General features: G+C 42.0%; 1 protein-coding gene across 2 annotated transcripts; it reads left to right on the forward strand.

Annotated features, from left to right (window-relative positions):
- Positions 1 to 247: 247 nt before the first annotated feature.
- On the forward strand, positions 248 to 21,989 carry LOC308323658 (dual specificity calcium/calmodulin-dependent 3',5'-cyclic nucleotide phosphodiesterase 1B-like). Of its 2 annotated transcripts, none has more exons than XM_080775423.1 (14): positions 248 to 1,041; positions 5,344 to 5,457; positions 7,033 to 7,218; positions 8,360 to 8,426; positions 9,070 to 9,186; positions 9,653 to 9,793; positions 10,335 to 10,435; positions 12,745 to 12,870; positions 14,104 to 14,205; positions 15,989 to 16,109; positions 17,671 to 17,752; positions 17,922 to 18,039; positions 19,400 to 19,536; positions 20,682 to 21,989. In XM_080775423.1, exons 1-14 carry the CDS (start codon positions 989 to 991, stop codon positions 20,747 to 20,749), a joined length of 1,533 nt encoding a protein of 510 aa, XP_080631549.1. In that variant the 5' UTR covers positions 248 to 988; the 3' UTR covers positions 20,750 to 21,989. The 2 variants fall into 2 exon arrangements, with proteins under 2 accessions (XP_080631549.1, XP_080631550.1); XM_080775424.1 differs by having other exon boundaries at positions 17,967 to 18,039.
- The last annotated feature ends 137 nt before the right edge of the window (positions 21,990 to 22,126 follow it).

Here is a 22,126-nt window from a genome sequence, read left to right on the forward strand (position 1 = left end):
TATATTGCAGTGTTGGAAGTGGAAAAAAAAAAAGTACATTATCCACCAGTACACACACACACACACACACACACACACACACACACACACACACACACACACACACACACACACACACACACACACACACACACACACACAGGCCTGCCTGCCTAACCAATCAGAGTGAAGTGGGTCCCTCTAAGAAGTGGGTGGGAGAGCTGTTGAAACAGAAGTCTGTCTCAGGATACAGTGTGAGTGGCTGTGAGAACTTTTCTGCTCACCGCTCCTCTACAGAACTTTTTCCTTTTCAAGTCTCTCCTTCCGTTAGTTTGTCCTGCTGTTGAACTGGGTCCGTGCGAGGGGCATCCCTCCAGCTTGGGTTCTGTTGAACTGGGTCCGTGCGAGGGGCATCCCTCCAGCTTGGGTTCTGTTGAACTGGGTCCGTGCGAGGGGCATCCCTCCAGCTTGGATTCTGTTGAACTGGGTCCGTGCGAGGGGCATCCCTCCAGCTTGGATTCTGTTGAACTGGGTCCGTGCGAGGGGCATCCCTCCAGCTTGGATTCTGTTGAACTGGGTCCGTGCGAGGGGCATCCCTCCAGCTTGGATTCTGTTGAACTGGGTCCGTGCGAGGGGCATCACTCTAGCTTGGATTCTGTTGAACTGGGTCCGTGCGAGGGGCATCCCTCCAGCTTGGATTCTGTTGAACTGGGACCGTGCGAGGGGCATCACTCCAGCTTGGATTCTGTTGAACTGGATTCATCACCCCAGCTTGGATTCTGTTGAACTGGATTCATCACTCCAGCTTGTATTCTGTTGAACTGGATTCATCACCCCAGCTTGGATTCTGTTGAACTGGATTCATCACCCCAGCTTGGATTCTGTTGAACTGGATTCATCCCCCCAGCTTGGATCCTGTGGAACTGGGTCTGTGTGAGGGGCATCACCCCAGCTTGGATCCTGTGGAACTGGGTCTGTGTGAGGGGCATCACTCCAGCTTGGATTCTGGATGGCTGAGCTGGTGCGAGTCCGTAAGAAACGGCTGCAGGTTCCCATCTCTAGGTAAGACAAGTGTGTGTGTGTGTGTGTGTGTGTGTGTGTGTGTGTGTGTGTGTGTGTGTGTGTGTGTGTGTGTGCGCGCGCGCTGGAAGTTTGCATACTATAGGGTGGATTAACCAGTTGTTAAACCCTATACTGTACTTTGTCAAACAAATAACATGAATAGCCAATCTACAAGCTTGTAGATAGATTAAAAATATATATATTATACGACATGCCTAAAACAGGGACGTGGTCGAGTACCATATTGATATGACCACCTGAAAGCAGTAAAAAAAAATAATAATAAATAACGCCAAGCCTGCTAAGGTTAAAACAAGTTAAAACAAGGGTCATAATTTTGGACTAGTTGGACTTAATTATTATAATATTCTATCCACTATTATCCTCCAATAGTCTACCACAAAACCCCGCAACTCAGTAAGAACAGATCGAGGCACTATACTGGAAACTGGTGGTAACTGGCGGTAATAGTTCCTATACTCTGTTGACAAAGTATATAAATCAGACTTGACTTAACCGTTGCTTCACCTCTGGCTCTGCAGTGTGGCGAACAGGCACTTGTTAACTCCGAATTCTTGTGTGAGCACTTGTCATTACTCACCCTCTCGCGCTATCTATGTATGCCGTGGGAGGGAGAGAGAGAGAGAGAGAGAGAGAGAGAGAGAGAGAGAGAGAGAGAGAGAGAGAGAGAGAGAGAGAGAGAGAGAGAGGTGCTGCTGCAGAGAGAACATGTGGTTTTGTTTTGGTTAACGGGCTTATCAGTCAGGTTACAGAATGACATGAGTTGCGTGCTCTTGTGCTTAGTTTGGCACGATCCCTCAACAAATTAACCACTTGAACCCCCAGACACTTCACTGACTGGGGGTCCCCCAGGGGTCTATATATAGGCCCTCCTTTTTTGAATTTGTACCAGTTTGGGGCCCAATTTTTGCCAGTGCCTTATCCCTAAACTTTTTTCTTTTACTATTTTGAAAAACTTTTTTGAATAGTTCAAATAGCCGATCTAGAAGCTTTACAATGTGTCGATGAAGATCGGCTAGAGTTGAACAATTTAAAAGTTTTTCAAAATAGTAAAATAAAAGGTAAAAAAAAGTTCAGGGATAAATGGTATAGGGCACTGGCGAAAATAGGGCCCATTTCTCTTTGCCGAAAATAAATAGCTGATCTACAAGCTCACATAATGTGTTCTGTTGCGATGCAGAATGGCTTATTTTTGCCAAAAGTTTGCATAATTGACAAATATCTGCCGATTTGGTCGGACATGCCCAGTTGTTTTACGTTGTAGATATCAAATGTTCCACTCTTTTCAATCCGATTCCTACAAGCCACCCTTTTGGGGAAAGCATTTATTAAACAACTGTGTTGACAAGTTGAACTTCTTCGTCACCCTTATGTTGTTGTTTTTGTCACCCTTATGCATGTCATCACCTTCCTCTTCTCCCCTCAAAGCGGCCCATTCAAAATGCCAGTGTTGGGATCCGGGGGGGGACCCCCGGGAGGCCCTTGAAGTGCTTCCAGGGCTGTCGCCTCTCGCACATTTCAAAATGCTTTCATCATAACAGTCTGGAGCAACGGAAGAGCTGTCATGAGTAAAATATGAAGTGGGAAGTGGAGACTATCCTCACCACTTCCGTTTCGTCTTCACAGTCGCGCAAATTTATCCTAATATAAATATAAATCATCTAAGCATATATATATATATATACATAGCTTACTGCTTAGTAGAAATGGAAATAAAAAATATATAAGCTCTGAAAGATATATTTTTTATATATTTTCGGGAACGGAAATGGCAGCTTCCTTACTCGGATTTCGGAAGGTGTAGTTCCAGACTCTATATGGCATTCGGAAATTGTGGAATAGTTGTGTGGCTACGCGAGACGTATGATATCATACTGCATGTTTCACTCTCTCTACTGCAATGGTGGAATAATAAGTACTCACATAGTTCTCTGAAGTAAAAGTATATCAATACTGCAATGTAGAAATATACTCTGTTACAAGTAGAAGTCCGGAATTCAAAATTGACTCGAGTAAAAGTACAAAAGTATTGGCATAAAAAAGGTACTTTAATGCCAAAAGTAGAAAGTACTTATTAGGCCTACAGTATGTCATTTGACTCATTTTACATAATGTTTTGTAATTGTTAATAACAACAACATTAATTTCAAATGGGATTCCTCTGCCAAATACGTGTCGATGTGAGTGCCCTTGACAGAACTCCTGTACCGCATATGAAGTAGAAGGTATGCATAGTAAGTACAGTACTATGCATGTCTGTGTCAATTGCACCATTGACTGCCACTATTAATACACATTACAGTAAGTGGACTTAATTAACAGTAATCATATCCTTAATGCTACTCCTAAACTGTGGCTACTGAGAGGAGAGGACTGTGCTATCGGAGAGATTATTCGAGATTGAAAAAAGAAAAAGAGAAGCTGTGGCATTCTGATGCATGCTATTTTTATGACTCAACCGCTTTTGAAGGCCTTTGCCAGCGTGATATAAACACTTGAAACAAGCTGTGAGCCTCTCATCACCAGCTTAGTGATTTGAACAGCCACACAATGGTCAATGGTCAGCAGCACGCATTATGGGAAGCGAACATTCAACATTTGAGTTCCAAAGACTTGACGTAACGCAATTGACAAATACTGCAGTACTAAAACGAGTCTATTTCAAAGATTGGCTATCAAAGTTGGAACAAAATGCTTTAAATCATGAACACAGCGTGCAATTTACACGTGATATTTTGCACACACATTCCTACTAGGCATAGTAATAAATCCCACCATTTTCTTTGGTTCTGTTATAGCGCCACCAGCAGGTGGATTTTTTTCAAAACACATTTTCTGGAACAAAATGCCTCAAATCTAACGCGCAATTGCCGTCAACGGCGTAAGAAGAAATGTCACCCTTTTCACATTGGCTCATTATAGCGCCACCAGGAAGCCACAATGACCTACCTGACCTTGCCGAGACCTGTGCTCCGAGGAGCACTTTATCTTTATCTTTATTACCGAGATTGCAAAGATATAAAAGTGGAGGTGGCAGTAACTCAAACTGCTCCTGTGGGGAATCACGTAACATATTGCTGCTTATTCCACCAGTTCTACATCAGAAACTGATTATAAAGGCTGCGGAGCATAGACAATGTTTATGCACATTTATATTTATAGCCGTTATAGTTATTATTAGCTCATAGGCTTACTTGGTGGTCCAAGTGCCAGGGAAGGGCGGGCCAAACAAGAACCCTGGTTTTGGTACCATTATTCCTAATCCCTTTTACATTACTACCTGTTTAGTCTTATGTTCACAAACAATGTTCTATACTTAGTGGTTTCTCATTATTTCCGTTTGTGTCCTGTGTTTCATACTGCGCTATAGCCATGACAACTCCATTTCCCTCGTGGGATCGATAAAGGTCTATCTGCATCAGAATTCAGAACACTTTCACATTCTTCACCAAAGCCCACTGAAACCAAATTAGGTTACATAAGCCCCCTGCCCTGACCATGGGAAGTTTTCCTCTCATGAAATATTTGGCACCAACGATGCGCTTTTGCCATTGGCTTTCTTTGGACAGTTTGGCATTTAAATCACTTCCAAATGAGCCGCGTTCCCGTTAGTGGGGCGTTTTCAACCTGTTGTCAAAAGCACTTTCTTGGAGCAGGTTTCCTCACTGGGCTCACTCGTAAACATTGAAGTGCTTTCAGTTATTTATCAAGTAGAGTTGAGAAAGCTCACGTCAGACACAGACCGCATTTTGTTTATGCTTTTTTCCCGTGATCTGTACTACAGTATAACCCTTAGCTCTGTACAACTTATGATTTTATCAGATCATTTTCACACCCATCATTATAATTTTACAACGTGTATGTGGCGCCCAGTAAAGCGATGTTTAATGAAAAATGATTGCCGACCCTATTTGTGCTCTGTGTTCTATGAAGGTCAATGTTAGTTCGCCCTTTTACCAACTTGCTCCGGGTGTACAGCCGGGATTACTGCTCAGCCTGGTATTCCTTAAACGGTTAAACCTAACCTTATTCCTAACCTTAACCTCAGTAAAACGGTGCCGAAACCTGACCCTATTCCTAAACTTAAACCCCAGTAAAACTATGCCCTAACCCTAAACTTATTTCTAACCTTATTCTCAGTAAAAAACAAAATAAAGAATACAAGAAGAAGTCAGTGCATTCCGTGTGAATTGCTTTTGGAGGAGATTGCCCAACATTGTGTAATGTATAGGAGTGCATTGAAATGGATATTGTTTTAGATCATGAATGTGACTGTTTCAGGCTGAGGAGTATGGTAAAGCAACTGGAAGAGAAAGATGTGGACTTTGAGGAGATCAAAAAGAGTTTGGACTTCACGGCATCATTACTTGAGGCAGTGTACCTTGACGGAACACGGTAAGCACATTATGATGGTGACTGGTATTAACAAATGCTATAATGTTTACTATTTTAACAGCAATCATCTGTCATGGGGAATTTAACTATAGTCACCACTTGATCACATTTTCCATGATGGTTTGCCATTGTACAGCTATAGGACCTATTCATTATTTAACAAATTCAGTCCTGTCAATGTAAGAAATGTATTAAAAAGGTTACAACCAATATGAGCAAAGTCAGACTAAAGTCATTCAAGTAAATTAAAGGACCACTTCACCACTTTTCAACTCATCTTCTTATAATTGATGCTCACTAATGTCCACAAGTGACATCATCGTTAGGCAGGTTTTTTTTAAATTAGATTTTTATTATCGTGAGAACAATGGCTTCCATTTTCGTATTGCAACTTTTCAGGAATAGGAAGCCTGCAGTTTCTATTAGCTTGGTTTCCCCATTGATGATGTCACTGGTGGACGGGTTTCTGAACTGCCCACACAGCCCTCCTATGAGACAATGGTGCTATAATTTTATCATGAACATTAGTGAGGACCAATTATATGAAGATACGTTGAAAAGTGGTGAAGTGCAATGGGGTCACACAATGAGACAGCAGTGCCTCAGGAGTAGAGAGTATATAGCCAGTAGAGCAGCCGATGGGAACTGTGAGGTTCCCAGGTCGATTCCATTCCAGTTTGTGTCGAATTGTCCTTGAGCAAGACACTGACTGAACCCCTAACTGCAGTTACGTGTTAACGCTGCTCTGTTGTGGCAAGCAATAAGTTACCCGCTTTCTGAGACTCTTCACTCTAGGCTTATTATGTATACCATATTAAGGTGTGAATTATGAACTTCATATTCCACCGGTTACTGTATATAGAGGGTATGCACATGCATAAAGTGAATGGGAAATCGAGTGGCAAAGTGAGTTTAATGTCGTTTAACGTTGTTTAATGTAATCAGATAGGACTTTTCTGTTTGGATGTATATGGGCTATCAACTTCAACTGACTGTACTGATGAAAACACTGACATGCTGCTGCTGTACTGCCGTGTCTGCCTATGCCAGCTTGTTGTCAGTGGTGGTGAACTACTCTGTTACAAGAAAAGAGTTTGGAATTCAAAATGTACTTGCGTAAAAAGGTACAAAAGTATTGGCATCAAAATGTGCCAAAAATAAAAGTATGCATTGTGAGCTTGTAGATCGTCTATTTTCAAATGGCCACAAAATGTATATAGGGTTGAAGTGGTTACTGTACGTTTCGTAATAATAAGCGAAATCTACAAAGTAACTAGTAACTAAAAGTTAGTAGTCAAATCAATGTAGTGGAGTAAAAGTACAATATTTGGATCCAAGATGTGGTGGAGTATAGAAGTAATTGAAGTATTTGAAATTGGAAATACTCAAGTAAATTACAAATACCTCTAAATTGTACCCAAGTACAGTACTTGAATAAATGTACTTAGTTAATTTCCACCACTGTGTAGCAATATGCTGCCATTGTAGTGAAAACATTGTGACAGTGAGCCTGTGTGTGTGTGCTTGTGCAACATGTGTGCGTGTGTTTGCGTGCGTGCGTGTGTGTCTTCACAGACAGTCTCTGGACTGTGAGGATGACCTTCAGCAGCTCCACAAGGACGGCGTGCCCTCAGAGGTCACCGACTGGCTGGCGTCCACCTTCACCACCAGAGCGCGGCGGCCCGCCGCGCGGCGCTCAGACGACAAGCCCAAGTTCCGCAGCATCGTGCACGCCGTGCAGGCCGGGATATTCGTGGAAAGGTCGCGCACTTTCCCATTTTCACTTCTACATATGCCCTTAATTATGGCAGTAAAAGCACGTTTTCTTTTCTTTTTATAAACGGAGCCTTTTCGTGTTGTATATCTTTTCCGAGTCTATATGTTTGCAATCTCTCTCCGTCCACGCAAACGACAACGTTGCTAAAGTGGCGTCCAAAAAATGACGTCAAAAAATAGCAGACCTACAAGCTCGTAGCGCGCCACTCGGTGGCGCGCTATGAGCTTGTAGATCTGCTATTTTTCAATAGCTAAAGCATAACGTAATGCTAACACCAAAAGGGGTTCCCGTTCAGAATGGGTTAAAAGATTCATTTTATATGGGCCTTTTGGGTGAGGACGATCCAAACATGCGTGATTCTCACCCATTTCAAGGACCCCCCCCAGTTTGATATGCATTAGGCATCTCTGGAATCTACACTGTGAAACATCTACACTGTAAAAAATTAAACACGCAAGGGTGCATTTGGTTCCTATGACTATCAATCATTTATGTGGGCGGGGGATGCCAATAGCCCGCATCCTTAGACTCACTAAATTGAGAAAGGATGCTGGGATGCAATACGGTACTCGGTACTGTACTCTGTCATTGGAAGTAGGACTCATATATTGTCCCTGGGACCCATCTAAGAGACCACACCATTACATTGAAAACCTATTTACATCACTGCCTGGGATCACCTCAACGACAGCTATAGACTGTAAACATAATCAGGCATATTATTATTATTATTATTATTATTACTGGATATTGTCTCTAGGCCTATATGGTAGTATAAATAGCAGAATATCTGCGCTATACATAAATTAGTATCAAGTATAAACATGTATGTATATGCCACTGTAAAGATTTACTGATTTCCACGTCTGCACTGTGTGTATAACTGGATCATCTCTCAAAGCCACAGAACAGACTGCCAATAAAAACTGAGCAGCATCACGTACAGTAAACCTCTCCCTTTCCTCTTTAAAATACCCTGCATGAGGGGGGGGGAGGAGACAGAGGGGACATGTCTGTCCACGGGACGATTTATATAAACAGCGTGCGAGGCTAGCACTCGCTGCTCAGCGTCACCGTGCGAAACTGGAGCTGAACTACAATGTAAACATCTCATCGTTATTCCAGGATGTTCAAGAGGGCCTACACTGCGGCCTTGCCAGACCAACCTGCGGTTGTCGTAAACTGCCTCAGGGTGAGTGATGGTCAACATCAACCTAGCCTTGCTCTTCGCATGTTTCACTGTAAATTGAATGGACGCCACAAAAGGAATTGTATAAAACAAAAGTCCAGGTAGTATATTTTTTTCACATTTTGGTTAGCCATGGTAGACAAAGCACTCCAACCCCCCAGTATTTCTGGTCAAATATGACTCGACTACTAAGTCAAAGTTGCTCTGTCAAATACTTGAGTTAAAGTACCGGTGTACTGTACTTGCTTTTCAAAAATGCGTATAATGTATTATTAATAGTACTAAAAGTACAATTGCATTGTTGTATTACCATTTTAGACAAAAATCCAACAATAGTGAAACTATAGCACCATCAATATGGCCACAAACAATGCTTTGCGTAACGATGCGTACATTCTCCTAAACATGTACTGGAGTCAAAAGTACACCCGCGTGTCTTTGAAGTTTGAAAGTCATAAGCATCCAAAAATCAAAACACTCAAGTAAAGTTTACTCTCCCTAATTCGCTTGAATGTAACAATTACAGTATTGCCAAAGCATCAAATGCAGCAAAAACCGAAAAATACTTACAACAGAAAATATAAAATATACTCTCACTCAATCTCTTTATCAAATATACTCAAATATATACTCTCTCTCTCTCTAGGACGTTGACCGTTGGAACTTCGACGTGTTTGCCCTGAACTCGGCCAGCTCCAACCACTCGCTGCAGGCGCTGTTCTTCGAGCTCATCATCAGATACGGGCTGAACAGCCGCTTCAAGGTCAAATAAAACTTTGGTTTTCACACTGCTGCATGATGTACAGTAAAATATCTGACTGATACAGGCATTACGCAATGCACGGATTCCTTCCTGCATGCACCACCACCACAGAGACGAGGGGTTTTAATCCTGCCTGCGGTTCCGTACACACGCCCACGACTGACTATATAGACCTGGATTGTGTCGAGATTTTTTTATTTTTACGCAGTGCGAGTCGCGCCCCCTCATGACGCAGACCTGTCGTCTTCCAGGCGACAACGTCTGCGTCGCCGTCACGCGTTCCCCCCCATCTGAAAAGGCCAATCAGAGGCAGGTGGGGGGCGGGTCTTAAGTCACTCGAGTGGCAGCGTGCTTTCCGCACTATAGCTTTAGGTATCTAGCTTTTGTCCATATATCTTTATCTATGGAAAACAACTGGTAAAAAATGTAAATGTTAACACTCAGGATTCTACTATGTACTTTGTAGATCCCCATTTCCTGTCTAACAGAGTTCGGATCTGCGTTGGAGAGGGGCTACTGTAAACACAACAACTCTTACCACAGTCACATCCATGCTGCCGACGTCACTCAGACCCTACATTGCCTGCTCCTGCGCACCGGACTAGTGGTATAGTAACAGTACAGTATCTATTGGCTGCTACACTTTTATATAATGATCGATGTCGGGCGGAAAGAAACCGTGCATGTCCAAAACCGTTCAGGAAATGGAAAAGAAGAACCTGAGCTCCAATGGATCCAATATAGAGATTATTCAGTTCTACTTTTCAATGGCTAAATAAAGTCCACAGACAGCCCACTTTCAAAATATTTCAAAAAAATGTCAGAGCTACAAGCTCACACCACTCTGCATCGTGGTGCATTGTGAGCTGCTCACAAAAAATATTTCTATTTATTTTTGCTAATTTTGCTACTTTCGCGTGGCACTGTTGTACAATGAAGTATAGGGCATGACACAAAACATAATTTGGAGATGCAAGGTTTCTGCCCGACAACGATCAGTTAGGTGGCCCTAGACCTACTTCTCAGCGAGGACTGAGATTGTAAACCGATCATTTAAATTAAACTACATATCATAACCCCTAATGGAAAACGGGCAGTCCTTTTGATTGATCCATTTGACCGTTTTCACGTTGTGTGTCTATATATAGCACTGGCTAACAGAGCTGGAGGTGATGGCGTCCCTGTTTGCTGCAGCTATCCATGACTATGAGCACACAGGCACCACAAACAACTTCCATATTCACACAAAGTAAGTATACGGTTCTTTGCCAAGTATTCTTTCATTATGAACTCCATCCACGTATTTTATGCAGTACTACAGCTAGCTACCCACTGAGCAACTGTCTGCCTATTAAGACGTCTAAACTCTAAAATTGGTTATACCTAGGCATGTAACGATATATCGTATATCGATATTATTCCTGACGATATGAATCGATTTAATACAAATAAAAATCGATTTATCAAAATAAACAAATAATCATATTCTATCATATTCAAGTGTTTTTGGAGAGAAATGAGAGGGTCTCACACACCGTCTGCGAACACCGCGCGTCAAAACAGCCGCCTCCGCACACCTATCGCACACCGGCGGCGTCCGACGCGCGTTCACGCCTCGCCCGACGCTCCGATACGCCACCGTTCTATTGTCCTGGCGTTGCCGCGCGGCAACGCCTGTGGCGCGTCGCTGCGCACCCGGTGTGTGTTGGGCTCCAGTCACTTTCAGTAGTAGAGCACTGTAGAGGAGAGCTGTGTGTGTCTGTGTGACATGCATGTATGTATGCTCATTAAAACATGATCAAGGAAGGCAATTATGTTTCTGCACTGTCAAATAGATCTACATCCATCCTACGATGCCTTCAAAGAAAGCTTTTTTAACATGTTAACTTGAAGTTCTAAACAATAAGCATGCTTACAGTTGTACAGAAATTAAGTAGTTTTACATAAATGAGACAGACTCCATGCAGACTGATAGTAGTAGTCTCTCAGTTTCTGTCGAGGGGAGCTGTGTGTCTGTGACTGTATGCCCATGGGTGATGGTCGTTGATGCTCAATAATACATCAAGGAAGGCAATTATGTTTCTGCACTGTCAAAAGTAATGCTACTTCTTTTGCAATGTAGTTAAATAAAAAATGTGAAAAAAGATCGGGCGGGAAGATAAATTATATATATATATAAAAAAAACCAACAGCAATTGTTCTGGAAAATATTTTTTGTTTAAAATATTGTGAAAGGGCCTTTCTGTGTGGAGTTTGCATGTTCTCTCCCCGTGTCCCCTATAGGGTAGGTATACCCTCACAAAAACATATCATGGTATCAGTATAATATCGATATACAGTGTTAGCTATTGGCCAGACCTAAGTTAGCATTCTGTTCAAGAAGCATAACTTTTTCCCTTACTGTGCGCAAAGCTCTTTTTAACAGGGCTGTGTGTGTGTGTGTGTGTGTGTGTGTGTGTGTGTGTGTGTGTGTGTGGTTTGGTTATAATAATCGCTAATTGGAATGCTTTTCATGACGTACTTTACTCCCCATTTAAAAGAATCCTAACAAAGCAGATTATGCAAATGAGAGTAGACTGAAGAAGTAAAATTGGGTCATTATTATCAAGCCTCGACTGAGTAATTAACACTCAAAAGCCCTCAGCTTTAATCATCGGCTACACTATTCATTAACGCTGCATTCATTTATGAAAGACCTACTTAATAGGTTGGGATACTCCCCGCAGCCTTTCCACCACCCTGTTTCACTGTCATTGCTAGAGGCATTTCCCCCTCAGCCCATGCTCTCCATACACTTTACTAGGGTGTTTTATCATGTTTTGAGTGGTGCAACCACTCCCAAGGAACAGCAATGTCTGTGTGTTAACCTATGTGACTATGCATGTGTGGGACTATGAGTACCAGTAGGGGCAAAAGCGGCGCTGTTGTGCCAGAAACAGAGAGAGAGAGATAGTGCTGCACTGTGGCCTGATATGAGAGAGAGAGAGAGAGAGAGGAGTTGCACCACTCAGTTCACACGGGTGTGATTTTTGCACTTTACAATCCTTCTCACTCTCATTCCCCTCCTCTCCCATCAAACCCTTACCTCAGTTTTCCCGATCATTCGATGCCTGTGGTTATCTGATCGATTGATAGATCGATTGATTGATTGATAATCACAGGCATTCATTGTTCCCTGTGATTGGATAGTTACCAAGTGCCATGAGTGACGAACGCCGGTTGTCACACTTGAGTCTTTGTGACTATCACACAGTGAAGGCAATGCCAGATGATCATTTGCAATGTGTATTTTGAAATAATAATAGAAATCTACAAAGTAACTAAAGTTTTCAAATGATTGTAGTGAAGTAAAAGTACAACATTTGCCTCTGAGATGTAGTGGGAGTACAGTACAAGTAAAAGTATTGGACATTGTACTTAAGTACAGTACTTAAGTAAATGTACTTACAACTACTTAGTTACTTTCCACCACTGTTGAAGGCGATGCCAGATGATGCCATATTTCCACGTATACATGAGCCAGACTGAATAATGTCACTCTCTCTCTCTCTCTCTTAGGTCAGAGTTTGCGATGATCTACAATGACCGCTCGGTTCAAGAGAGCCATCATTTGAGTGCAGCGTTCCTCCTGCTCCAGGACGACCGACTGAACATCTTCACCAACCTGACTCGAGAGGAATGGATGTAAGATGGAAAAAAGAAGTTTCACTTCTTGCTGTTAAGTATACATGTTTATACATGTTTATTTTATGTAGGTGGTTCTACCTGTACATAACTATATTGGATCCATTGGAGGAACACAGGTTGCTTCTTCCCTATTTCCTGAAAAGTAACGGTTTTGGACATACATACATGCTTTCCAAAGACAGACAGTGAACTGATGATATGATGGGTATTTAAGTTGAAGCACAGTATAGTCTACCTCAGTTTGCAGCAACGATGTGGCAAAACACATCCATCCACGTTTACATCTTTACAGACTTTACTTCACATCGGGCACAATTTATTGTTTGATTGGGCGGGCACTGCAACTTATATCGGTATAGAGAAGCACAAACGTAATTTAAAGCCAGTCTGGTAATCAGTTATCAACAAATACTTCAACTCCACTTCAAAGTCATTAGCTTTTACCTGTCACATCACAGGAATTTACTAAATAAATAAAAACATTGAAAACAACAACCTAAAAAAATAAATAAATCACACTTGTGTGAAGTGAGCTCTTATCATCATAGATCATCACATTCCGGCCAATCGCTTTTGGCATCCTCACATTTCTGTCCTCAATTTTTATCTTCACTTTTTAAGCCCTCAGCCAATCAAATCATCGCTATGGGTGTTCTGGAAAGTGATTGTGCTTCTTTAATGCTGGAACCTGGTCCTCCGGGTTCCAGGTCCCAACTCTAGCCATAAGTAGCCTCTTTCTGTGTTTATTCAGCAACAACAACAGTAGAGTAGGCTATACCAAATAAACAATATGAGGTCACAGCCACCTTCTAACTAAGGTCATGTTAACCCATTTAGGCCTGACCTCAACATTAAAAAAGAAACTTCTAAATCCTCTAAATAGCAGACCTACAAGCTCATATGAGCTTGTAGATCTGCTATTTTTCATATAACAACTCACTGCTGCTTTACACAATTGTAAATGTTTTGGTAAAGCTTTGCAGATCAAAGCCTGCAGGAAAACGGGACAGGACTGATTAGCAATCTCTGTTACCACGGCAACAAGGAAGCCCATCAGGAAATCGTGAAAAGGTTTAGAACATCTTTTGAGTGTGGCTGCCAGTCATCTTTGTGTCATTGTATACAGCATACTGTACCACTGTGTGTGTGTGTGTGTGTGTGTGTGTGTGTGTGTGTGTGTGTGTGTGTGTGTGTGTGTGTGTGTGTGTGTGTGTGCGTGCGTGCTGACAGGGAGTTGCGATCGCTGGTTATAGAGATGGTGCTGGCTACAGACATGTCTTCTCACCTCCTCCAAGTTAAAGCCATGAAGTCCTATCTACAACAACCAGAACGGTAATGTTATATAGTACAGCAGGCCGATCTGTGCATTTCTGATCTGTGGAAGTTGAATGGAAAGCATATTGGATACCGTGGGTATATTATGGGTTCAATACCGATTAAAATGGCACATGCCATGGTGCGTTTGTATCGCGCCTTTTATCCGAAGCGCTTTACAGTGGTCATAGCAGACATTTCAAAGCTTCAAAGCCTGCCATTGGCACTTCAGTGGGACATCAGCGATGGTCCAATAAGCCTTGTCAAGTTGTCACGGAGAAAGGGAGGCATTTGGCAGGTGTGAAATGGACCCATGAATGGACTCTATGCACACACGCCATTTTGGAAAGAACTTTGGGAAGTTGGGCCCCTTCCCTACTTCCTTCACAGGTGTTACCGGTGCTGATACTGATGAAGGCTCTGTTCCATTCTGGTCAAACAGAGTCAGGGTTCTGCTGTTGTGCGTGTTGGCTCACTGGAAACACTCTGCTACACCAGTGGGTCTCAAAGTGTCCTTGAGTGGGTTCCAAATGGGCCCGTACAGGGGAGTGTACAAATGGAACCAAAGGGTCCATTTGTACACTCGCAGAGTTATGGGGGTCCTTGAAGTTAAAAAGCCACTGCACACTAAATGGAACAGAGCCTTAAAACACAATCAGTGCCGGAAGTGCATCAAAATAGAAGCTCCGGGGTGCCAGAGTTGTCTGATCGCTTTTACTCTGAAAGCCATGAACCGGAAACACTTTCTTAAAAAAGTTGACTTTACAAAGTGACCTCACATCCCCGATCATTTTAATTTATACGATATATGATCCAAAAAGCGTTCATATTTTGCGGGAGAGACGGATGAGGAGCAGAAATGAAGCGCCAGCATATCGATCCAGTCATCACCACGGAGAGCGCCCTGGATGAGGAGATACGAGTCATTCTTTCCGCTGCGCTAACATGGGAGTCAATGACAAGCTAATAATTGCACAGAGCGATTGAACACGCACGCCATGATTTGATTTGTGTCCTAAAATAAAGTGTTTGTGTTGATTATTGTGTAATTTGTTTGTATGTGTAAACTATTATTAACCATTATTGTGCTATAAAAAGGTTTATTTTCCCTTCATCTTTATCATTTTTAGTGTAATAAGATTAGTTTACTATAATTAGATTAATACACGATAATCAACACATCACTTTATTTAGAACACACCCAAATCAAATCATAGTACAACATATGTGTTCAATCAATTCAATTCAATCAAAGCAAACGGCATAAACAGAATTAGTTTGCCTCTTCTACAAAAATAAAACGTACAAGTTAGTTACAAGGCTGCATTCCGTCACGCGTGCCAAGCTGTCATTCTCTTGTTGTATTATTTATTTCTCAATCTCACCACGGAGTGACCTCGCGTCTCGGAGGACAGTCAAGACGGGGAAGTGTCAGTAGACCAATCACAGGCAGGTTGGGGCGTTACCATGCCTATGCTCGGACACAAACGGAATTCACGAGTGCATAAAGCCAATAATTTGCCCCATTTCACACCTGGCAAATAAATCACAATGGGGGGGGGGGGGGGGGGTGACTGTATAGGGGAAGATCAGGGAAAGTGAAGAGAATTGTGAAAAGGTCAAATGTAATTTCTGTCATGCATTCACCCATTCACACACACAGACGAACCAATAGGATCCAGGAGCAAAATGCACCATAACAAACAGTCCCTAAAAGCTGGCTGTGTGACTATAGCGACATATACATCCGAGGTGAACTGTATACATTATGATTTGACAAAAGTATGCTCTTCCTCGATAGAATCGACAAGCCCAAGGCTCTGTCTCTGTTGCTGCACACGGCTGACATCAGCCATCCGTCCAAGCCCTGGGCGTTGCACTCTCGCTGGACCAAAGCTCTGATGGAAGAGTTCTTCAGACAGGTACTGGTATAATTAGGACCACTGAGTGTGTTCGGGTTATCTTCTCTCGTCTATGTTCGGTCTACTTCTCAATTATGTACTTTCTTTATACAAGTGTGTGCGTGGGCATGTGCGGGTGTGCATTTGTATAGGCCAAAGAACATGATCCACTATCATTTTTACTAATGGAGGTCAATCTTCGCACACGAGTCATAGACAACAGGCTGGTCACTAAAGTCCAAGATACACATTGGGGCCACCATGTAGTTTTTAAATATGGAAGTTAAATAGATTTTAACCACTTTCAACCTGCATGATGTACGTACCCGATTTGATTATGTCATTATAGGCGTTACATTCTTCAAAAACCGTCTGTAAACAATTACAAAAACAGTGTGCTTCTTTAGAGGCGAGTCATATTCAGTGGTGTGAAAAGTACTCGCATGTTTTAAAAATATCAATGCAGCAATGTACGAATTCAAAATGTACTTGAGTAAAAGTTCAAGTATTGCCATCAAAAAGTACCAAAAGTAACAGTACTTGTTGTGCAGAATATATAATAATGTTTTGAAAATAGCAGATCTACAAGCTCACAATGTGAGCTTGTAGAGCTCAAATGTATGTAACAAAATGTATATAGGGCTGAAGTGTTTAATGTATGTTTTGTAATAATAATCAGAGTAACTAAAGTTTTCAAATACATGTAGTGGAGTAAAAGTACAATATTTGCCTCTGAGATGTAGTGCAGTAGAAGTAAAAGTATTGGAAATTGGAAATACTCAAGTAAAGTACAAATACCTCAAAATTGTACTTAAGTACAGTACTAAAGTAAATGTACTTAGTTGCTTTCCACCACGGGTCATAATAATGGAACCTTCAATTAAATATTTTCCATTTGATGGAATTGAAACAAAACTGAATAGCTCAATTGATGTGATGTTTGAGGCACAGTACAGTGAGTCTGATCAAATACATTAAAGAATGTGTCACTGAATGCATTTTACAGTAGATTATACAATACAAGTCCTGCCAGGCCATAACTCGTCATGCTGTCATTCTCTCGTCCGATTCCTTTTCCTGTGCAATTCCATCGTATACAGGTATTGTACATCAAGGGGACGGCAATGTCCAAATGGAGAATGGCTGCGTCAAAACAACCTTTAAAAACCAATAAATAAACGGCATTTAATCCCCATTTAGGGAATGTCATTATAGCTGAAGATTTTCTCAAGTTCTCTTGTGAGCTTTTAGATCAGCCATTATTAATATTATCACCATTCGTCGTACGACAAAAGGCTTAACCCATTCTGAACGGGAACCCATTTTGGTGTTGGCATCATGTTATGCTTTAGCTATTGAAAAATAGCAGATCTACAAGCTCATAGCACGCCACCGAGTGGCGCGCTACGAGCTTGTAGGTCTGCTATTTTTGAAAAATCGAAGAACGACTGACATTTTTTAGAATCTGATCTCAGGTGTGAGACCAGTGTGTGTCCAGTGGAAACCTCGTCTGAATCTGATCTCAGGTCAGAAAGGCTTAAGTAGTTATGGTGTCTTCTCTCTCCCTTTGTGTCTTTGTGAGGGCGATAGAGAGGCAGAACTGGGCCTTCCCTACTCTCCTCTGTGCGATCGCAATAGCACCCTCATAGCTGAATCTCAGATAGGTATGTCTCCCTTTACAACGCCTCACAAATCCCAGTCACACTGATATATATAATGTAACAAAACACTGCATGCTCATTCAAATTCCTCTTCTGTGACAAAGTCTAAAGCAGAAAATGTCATTTGTGTAACCAAATCTTCATGCAATAACGTTATTTTGTTCCGTTTTAGGGTTCATTGATTTCATCGTGGATCCTACATTCTCTCTGTTGACAGACATGGCTGAGAAGATAGTTATACCCCTGGTAGAAGAGAACCCGGGTCCACCCGACCCCTGCAACAGACACAGGTTAGTTATACCCCTGGTAGAAGAGAACCCGGGTCCACCCGACCCCTGCAACAGACACAGGTTACCACCAAGCCTCACGTCGCAGTGCTTTTTAACCCATTCTGACCTGAGATCAGATTCATACGAGGTTTCCACTGGACACACACTGGTCTGATTAACCCATTCTGACCTGAGATCAGATTCTAAAAATGTCAGTCGTTCTTCTATTTTTCAATAGCTAAAGCATAACATGATGCCAACACCAAAATGGATTCCCGTTCAGAATGGGATAAAGAGTGTCTAAGATTTCAAAGGCTCTCTGTGTGAGGCAAGCTTTGCAGAAGCCTGCAGGAAAACGTTTACAAGTTTACCTGATTAGCAATCTATGTTACCATGGTAACATGAAAGCCCATCAGGAAATCTTAATAAAAGGTTTAGTGTTGCGTCATTGTATACTGTGTACCACAGCTGTGCTCTCCCGACCCATCAACAATTTGTCTCATCTGTGTCGTCATTGCATGTACAGTATAATCATCTCAAAACCACTGAACCATTTAGCGTGTGTGTGTGTGTGTACATTTATAATATATATTATTACAATTGAAATATCTAAAAAAATATATATTTTCTTGTTCAATTGTATTTTATAATGGAATTGTGGATGGGTCAGGCTGAAACCTTGCCCAAAGTGTTTCACAGCTTATAGTTTCGTGTTGCTAGACAATTCATCATTTGTCAGCATTCTGATTGTTCCATGACTGAGCAGGTTCTTTCTGCCTTGCTAAAACATAATTATTGCTCCGACAGTCATTAGAACGACGACCTACCTCAAACCCTAACCTAACCATAACCGCAAGCACGGGAGCAGTGCATGTCCAACCGCATGTATCAATATTTACAGATTATTTCTAGTGAGTATAGTGACATCTAATATCCAACTACTGTCAGTGCCCCGATATGATATGCATTTGATCTGCAATGCAGCTGTTTTTTTTATATCTCTCTGAAGTGTGTCCACGCAGAACTATGTTGAATATAAGAGATCTCTGAGGTAGACTATGAGGTAGTTATTGACATGAGACTCTGGGAGCCATGCCGCGGTTAGACCCAATCTTGTTAGAATGCATTTTGTTATATTCATTATTGAATTATTTTTTGAGTCATCAATTCCCGTTATTCACCAATGTGGAAAATAATGCCAAAAATAGTACAATAACTATGACTGGTATTGTGAAATTAGACCTTAACAGCATTAAAGCTAGTTTGGACAATGAATTCCAAAGGAAATTTAATTAACATTTAACACCAGTAACCAAGTAATGTCTTTTTCTAAGTAAATATCTGACAAATGTCTCTCTGATTTTTTTTCCCCCCCATGCAGTAATCTTTGGAAGGAGAGCTCCAGAGGCCTACAGTGGAGTCTGGCTCACATCACAGCTGAACTGGTCAGTTTCCGCTCCGCGTGGACACGCCACACCGAAGACAACAAGTTGAAATGGAAGGAAAGTGGCGCCAACGGTAGGAATACAGTATTATTTATCTGTGAATCATAGATATCATGATAGGTTTGTGTGGACCTCCTCCCCGGGGTCATATATTTTCACATCAGCTGTCATAATGAAGCGTATGATAAAGAAAACGCACACCCACAACTTTTCAAACGCTGGTGGATTTCCCACTTTCGATGTCCTATCAGATGCCCGTCCTATACGTGGTAAATGGTGCATTTATAATAGCATCTTGAATCCAAAGCGCTTCACAACATGCATTACATTCACTCATTCATGGTGGAGGAGAACATACATGGCACCAATCTCATCTGCCCAGGGGAGGAGCCAGGGATCTATAGCCAGGAACCTGTACATTTAACCACAACTTCTTGTGTAACTAATCTGGGCATGTCATAAATGGGCAAACATTCTGACAAAGTAGGCGACCCGTTTGAAAAAGAGGGGGGAAAAATGAGTCGTGTGAAGTGAGGGGCACCCCACTGTGGCTGCCACATGACGTCATCACTGCTTAAAGCAAACATTAAAAGTCCATAGACTTGGCTCGGCTGGGGTCCGTTTTTCTTTGGGTGCCGTTTGTTAAGCAAACATTAAAAAGCTCATAGAATTGGTTGGAGGGGATCATAGCGCCCCTCAAAAAGGATGAACCCCCTGGGAATCAACAAGTACAGTGGTTATTAGTTAATCACAGCCAAAACTAATACGCGTTTACTGCAGCAAGACGAAACAAAAGTACACAATGTGGGACGTACCGTAATGCTAAAGGTTAGTTTAAGTTATAATTAGATCCGTTATATCCACGGTTAATCCATGCCTCAGGCTTTTGCCGATTTCAAAATATATCATTAGGCTTCAGATACTGTTGGTTGGAGCCGCTTCTGGCGTCCTATTTTTGGCTGCCTTTATGCGCTCTGATTGATCGGAGTGAATAAGCGCGATATCATCTGTTGTTAGCAGAGAATATGCGGCTTAATCTCAAAATGTGTGATTGATTTGGCAGTGGCTAAAGCCTCTTAGCCCTAGGATTGCTCCGACTCTCCTTTCTTTGCCATCTGCATTCTTCCTTCTAGCAATCACACAGAGACAAAGAGCCAGAGATAAGGTTTTTCCTTCGCCACGAGGCTCATACAATCCCCTTTACCCTTTCTTCTCCAGGTCTCTCGGATGCCACACACACTACAGAGCCGACATCCAGACAAGAGGGGCACGTCCACAAGCCCTAACTAATGATATGAAGCAGTAGGCACTGTAGGGCTGGTGGTTGTTTAACTAATGATATGAAGCAGTATAGGCACTGTAGGTCTGGTGGTTGTTTTCACCTTTGTTGAATTGGATAGAGACTCTCCATAGGTCAACTAACAGTACGTTTTAACAGCGGCAGACCTTAGAGACCAACGGCGAGCGTCGCTTGAATTTCATTGGCTATCGCACAATATCGCCGGGCGACGTCGCCCAAAAGATGAATTATTTGTATCTTTTCCTCCGCCCACCTTCCGAACATCGCCTGTTATCGCCTCCATCGGCAGTAGTTGCCGGGTCCCGTTGACAAATAATGGAAAATTCGGCTGTCGCCCGCTGTTAAAACGTAAAGTTAGGTTAACATGGATCCACTGTGTGTGTGTGTGCGTGCACTACACAATAATGAATGATGCCTTCTGATGACATGGTTGTGGAGGGCGGTTAAATGTGCTGAGAAAGAGAGAGCGTGCGTGTGTGTGTGTGTGTTCACACATATAGCGAAGATATTTGTGTGCGGCGCGGTTACGTACAAACTTACAAAGTACACGCACAGACAGACGCGAATTGACGTGACACAACACCAGCAGCGCAACTGATGTCGAGGCAAACCTGGCGATTAAATGACTTAATGCGTGCAATTCGCACCCCTTCCCCGTCTTCACTCAATATCTCAACTTGAGCAAAGTTTATAACTTTACCACCGACATGAACATATATATCTTCTCCTCCTGTGTGGACGCACTTTCAGAGAGAGAGAAAAGAAGATAGAGAGAAGTAGCATACTGTAGGAGGGGTGGTTGAAGGTTTCAATCACAAGACAGAACGCTGCCGTCACTGTCGTGTCTCCATGTCTTATGATTTAGAATATATATATATATACCATGGTAATTTAAATACAAAGTCTACATGCTGGCCATGTTGAAGTATAATGTAGATGTCATGTAATTTAATTTACCACCTGATCAAACCTAAGTAACATGTACGATGTACCCATTGTACATCAGTCATTTAATCATAATATCAAATGTGTAAATGAAAAAGATTTTCAAAGTGTACTGACTGTACTCTGTATATGACACTATAGAGTAGTTTACAGTTCACCTGCACTAAGGCTGGCCTTATTCACTGTAGGATGTGGCATTCTGTAGATTTTTATCAGTTCTTCTAATAACATGTAAGCAGATTTATATTGCAAGTCAAACTGAAACACGTCAGAGTGCTTAGATCTGCTAAATAAATGTCATCTTTGTTCATAATCTATGTTATTGTTCATATCCTGAGTGAAAGTGCCTTCCGTGTATATATTTGTGTAGACTGAAGTGTGAAGCATGACCATTGTGTAAATGTTTACAGCGCCAGGA

Source organism: Protomyctophum bolini (assembly GCF_963924005.1).
Source record: "Protomyctophum bolini genome assembly, chromosome: 2".
NCBI lineage: Eukaryota > Metazoa > Chordata > Actinopteri > Myctophiformes > Myctophidae > Protomyctophum > Protomyctophum bolini.

Excerpts from the sequence above, each read along its gene's own strand:
- LOC308323658 (XM_080775423.1), top strand. The coding sequence starts at position 989 with ATGGCTGAGCTGGTGCGAGTCCGTAAGAAACGGCTGCAGGTTCCCATC. Across the intron at positions 1,042-5,343 it reads CTGCAGGTTCCCATCTCTAG|GCTGAGGAGTATGGTAAAGC; the intron begins GTAAGACAAGTG and ends TGACTGTTTCAG. Across the intron at positions 14,206-15,988 it reads TATCTACAACAACCAGAACG|AATCGACAAGCCCAAGGCTC; the intron begins GTAATGTTATAT and ends CTTCCTCGATAG.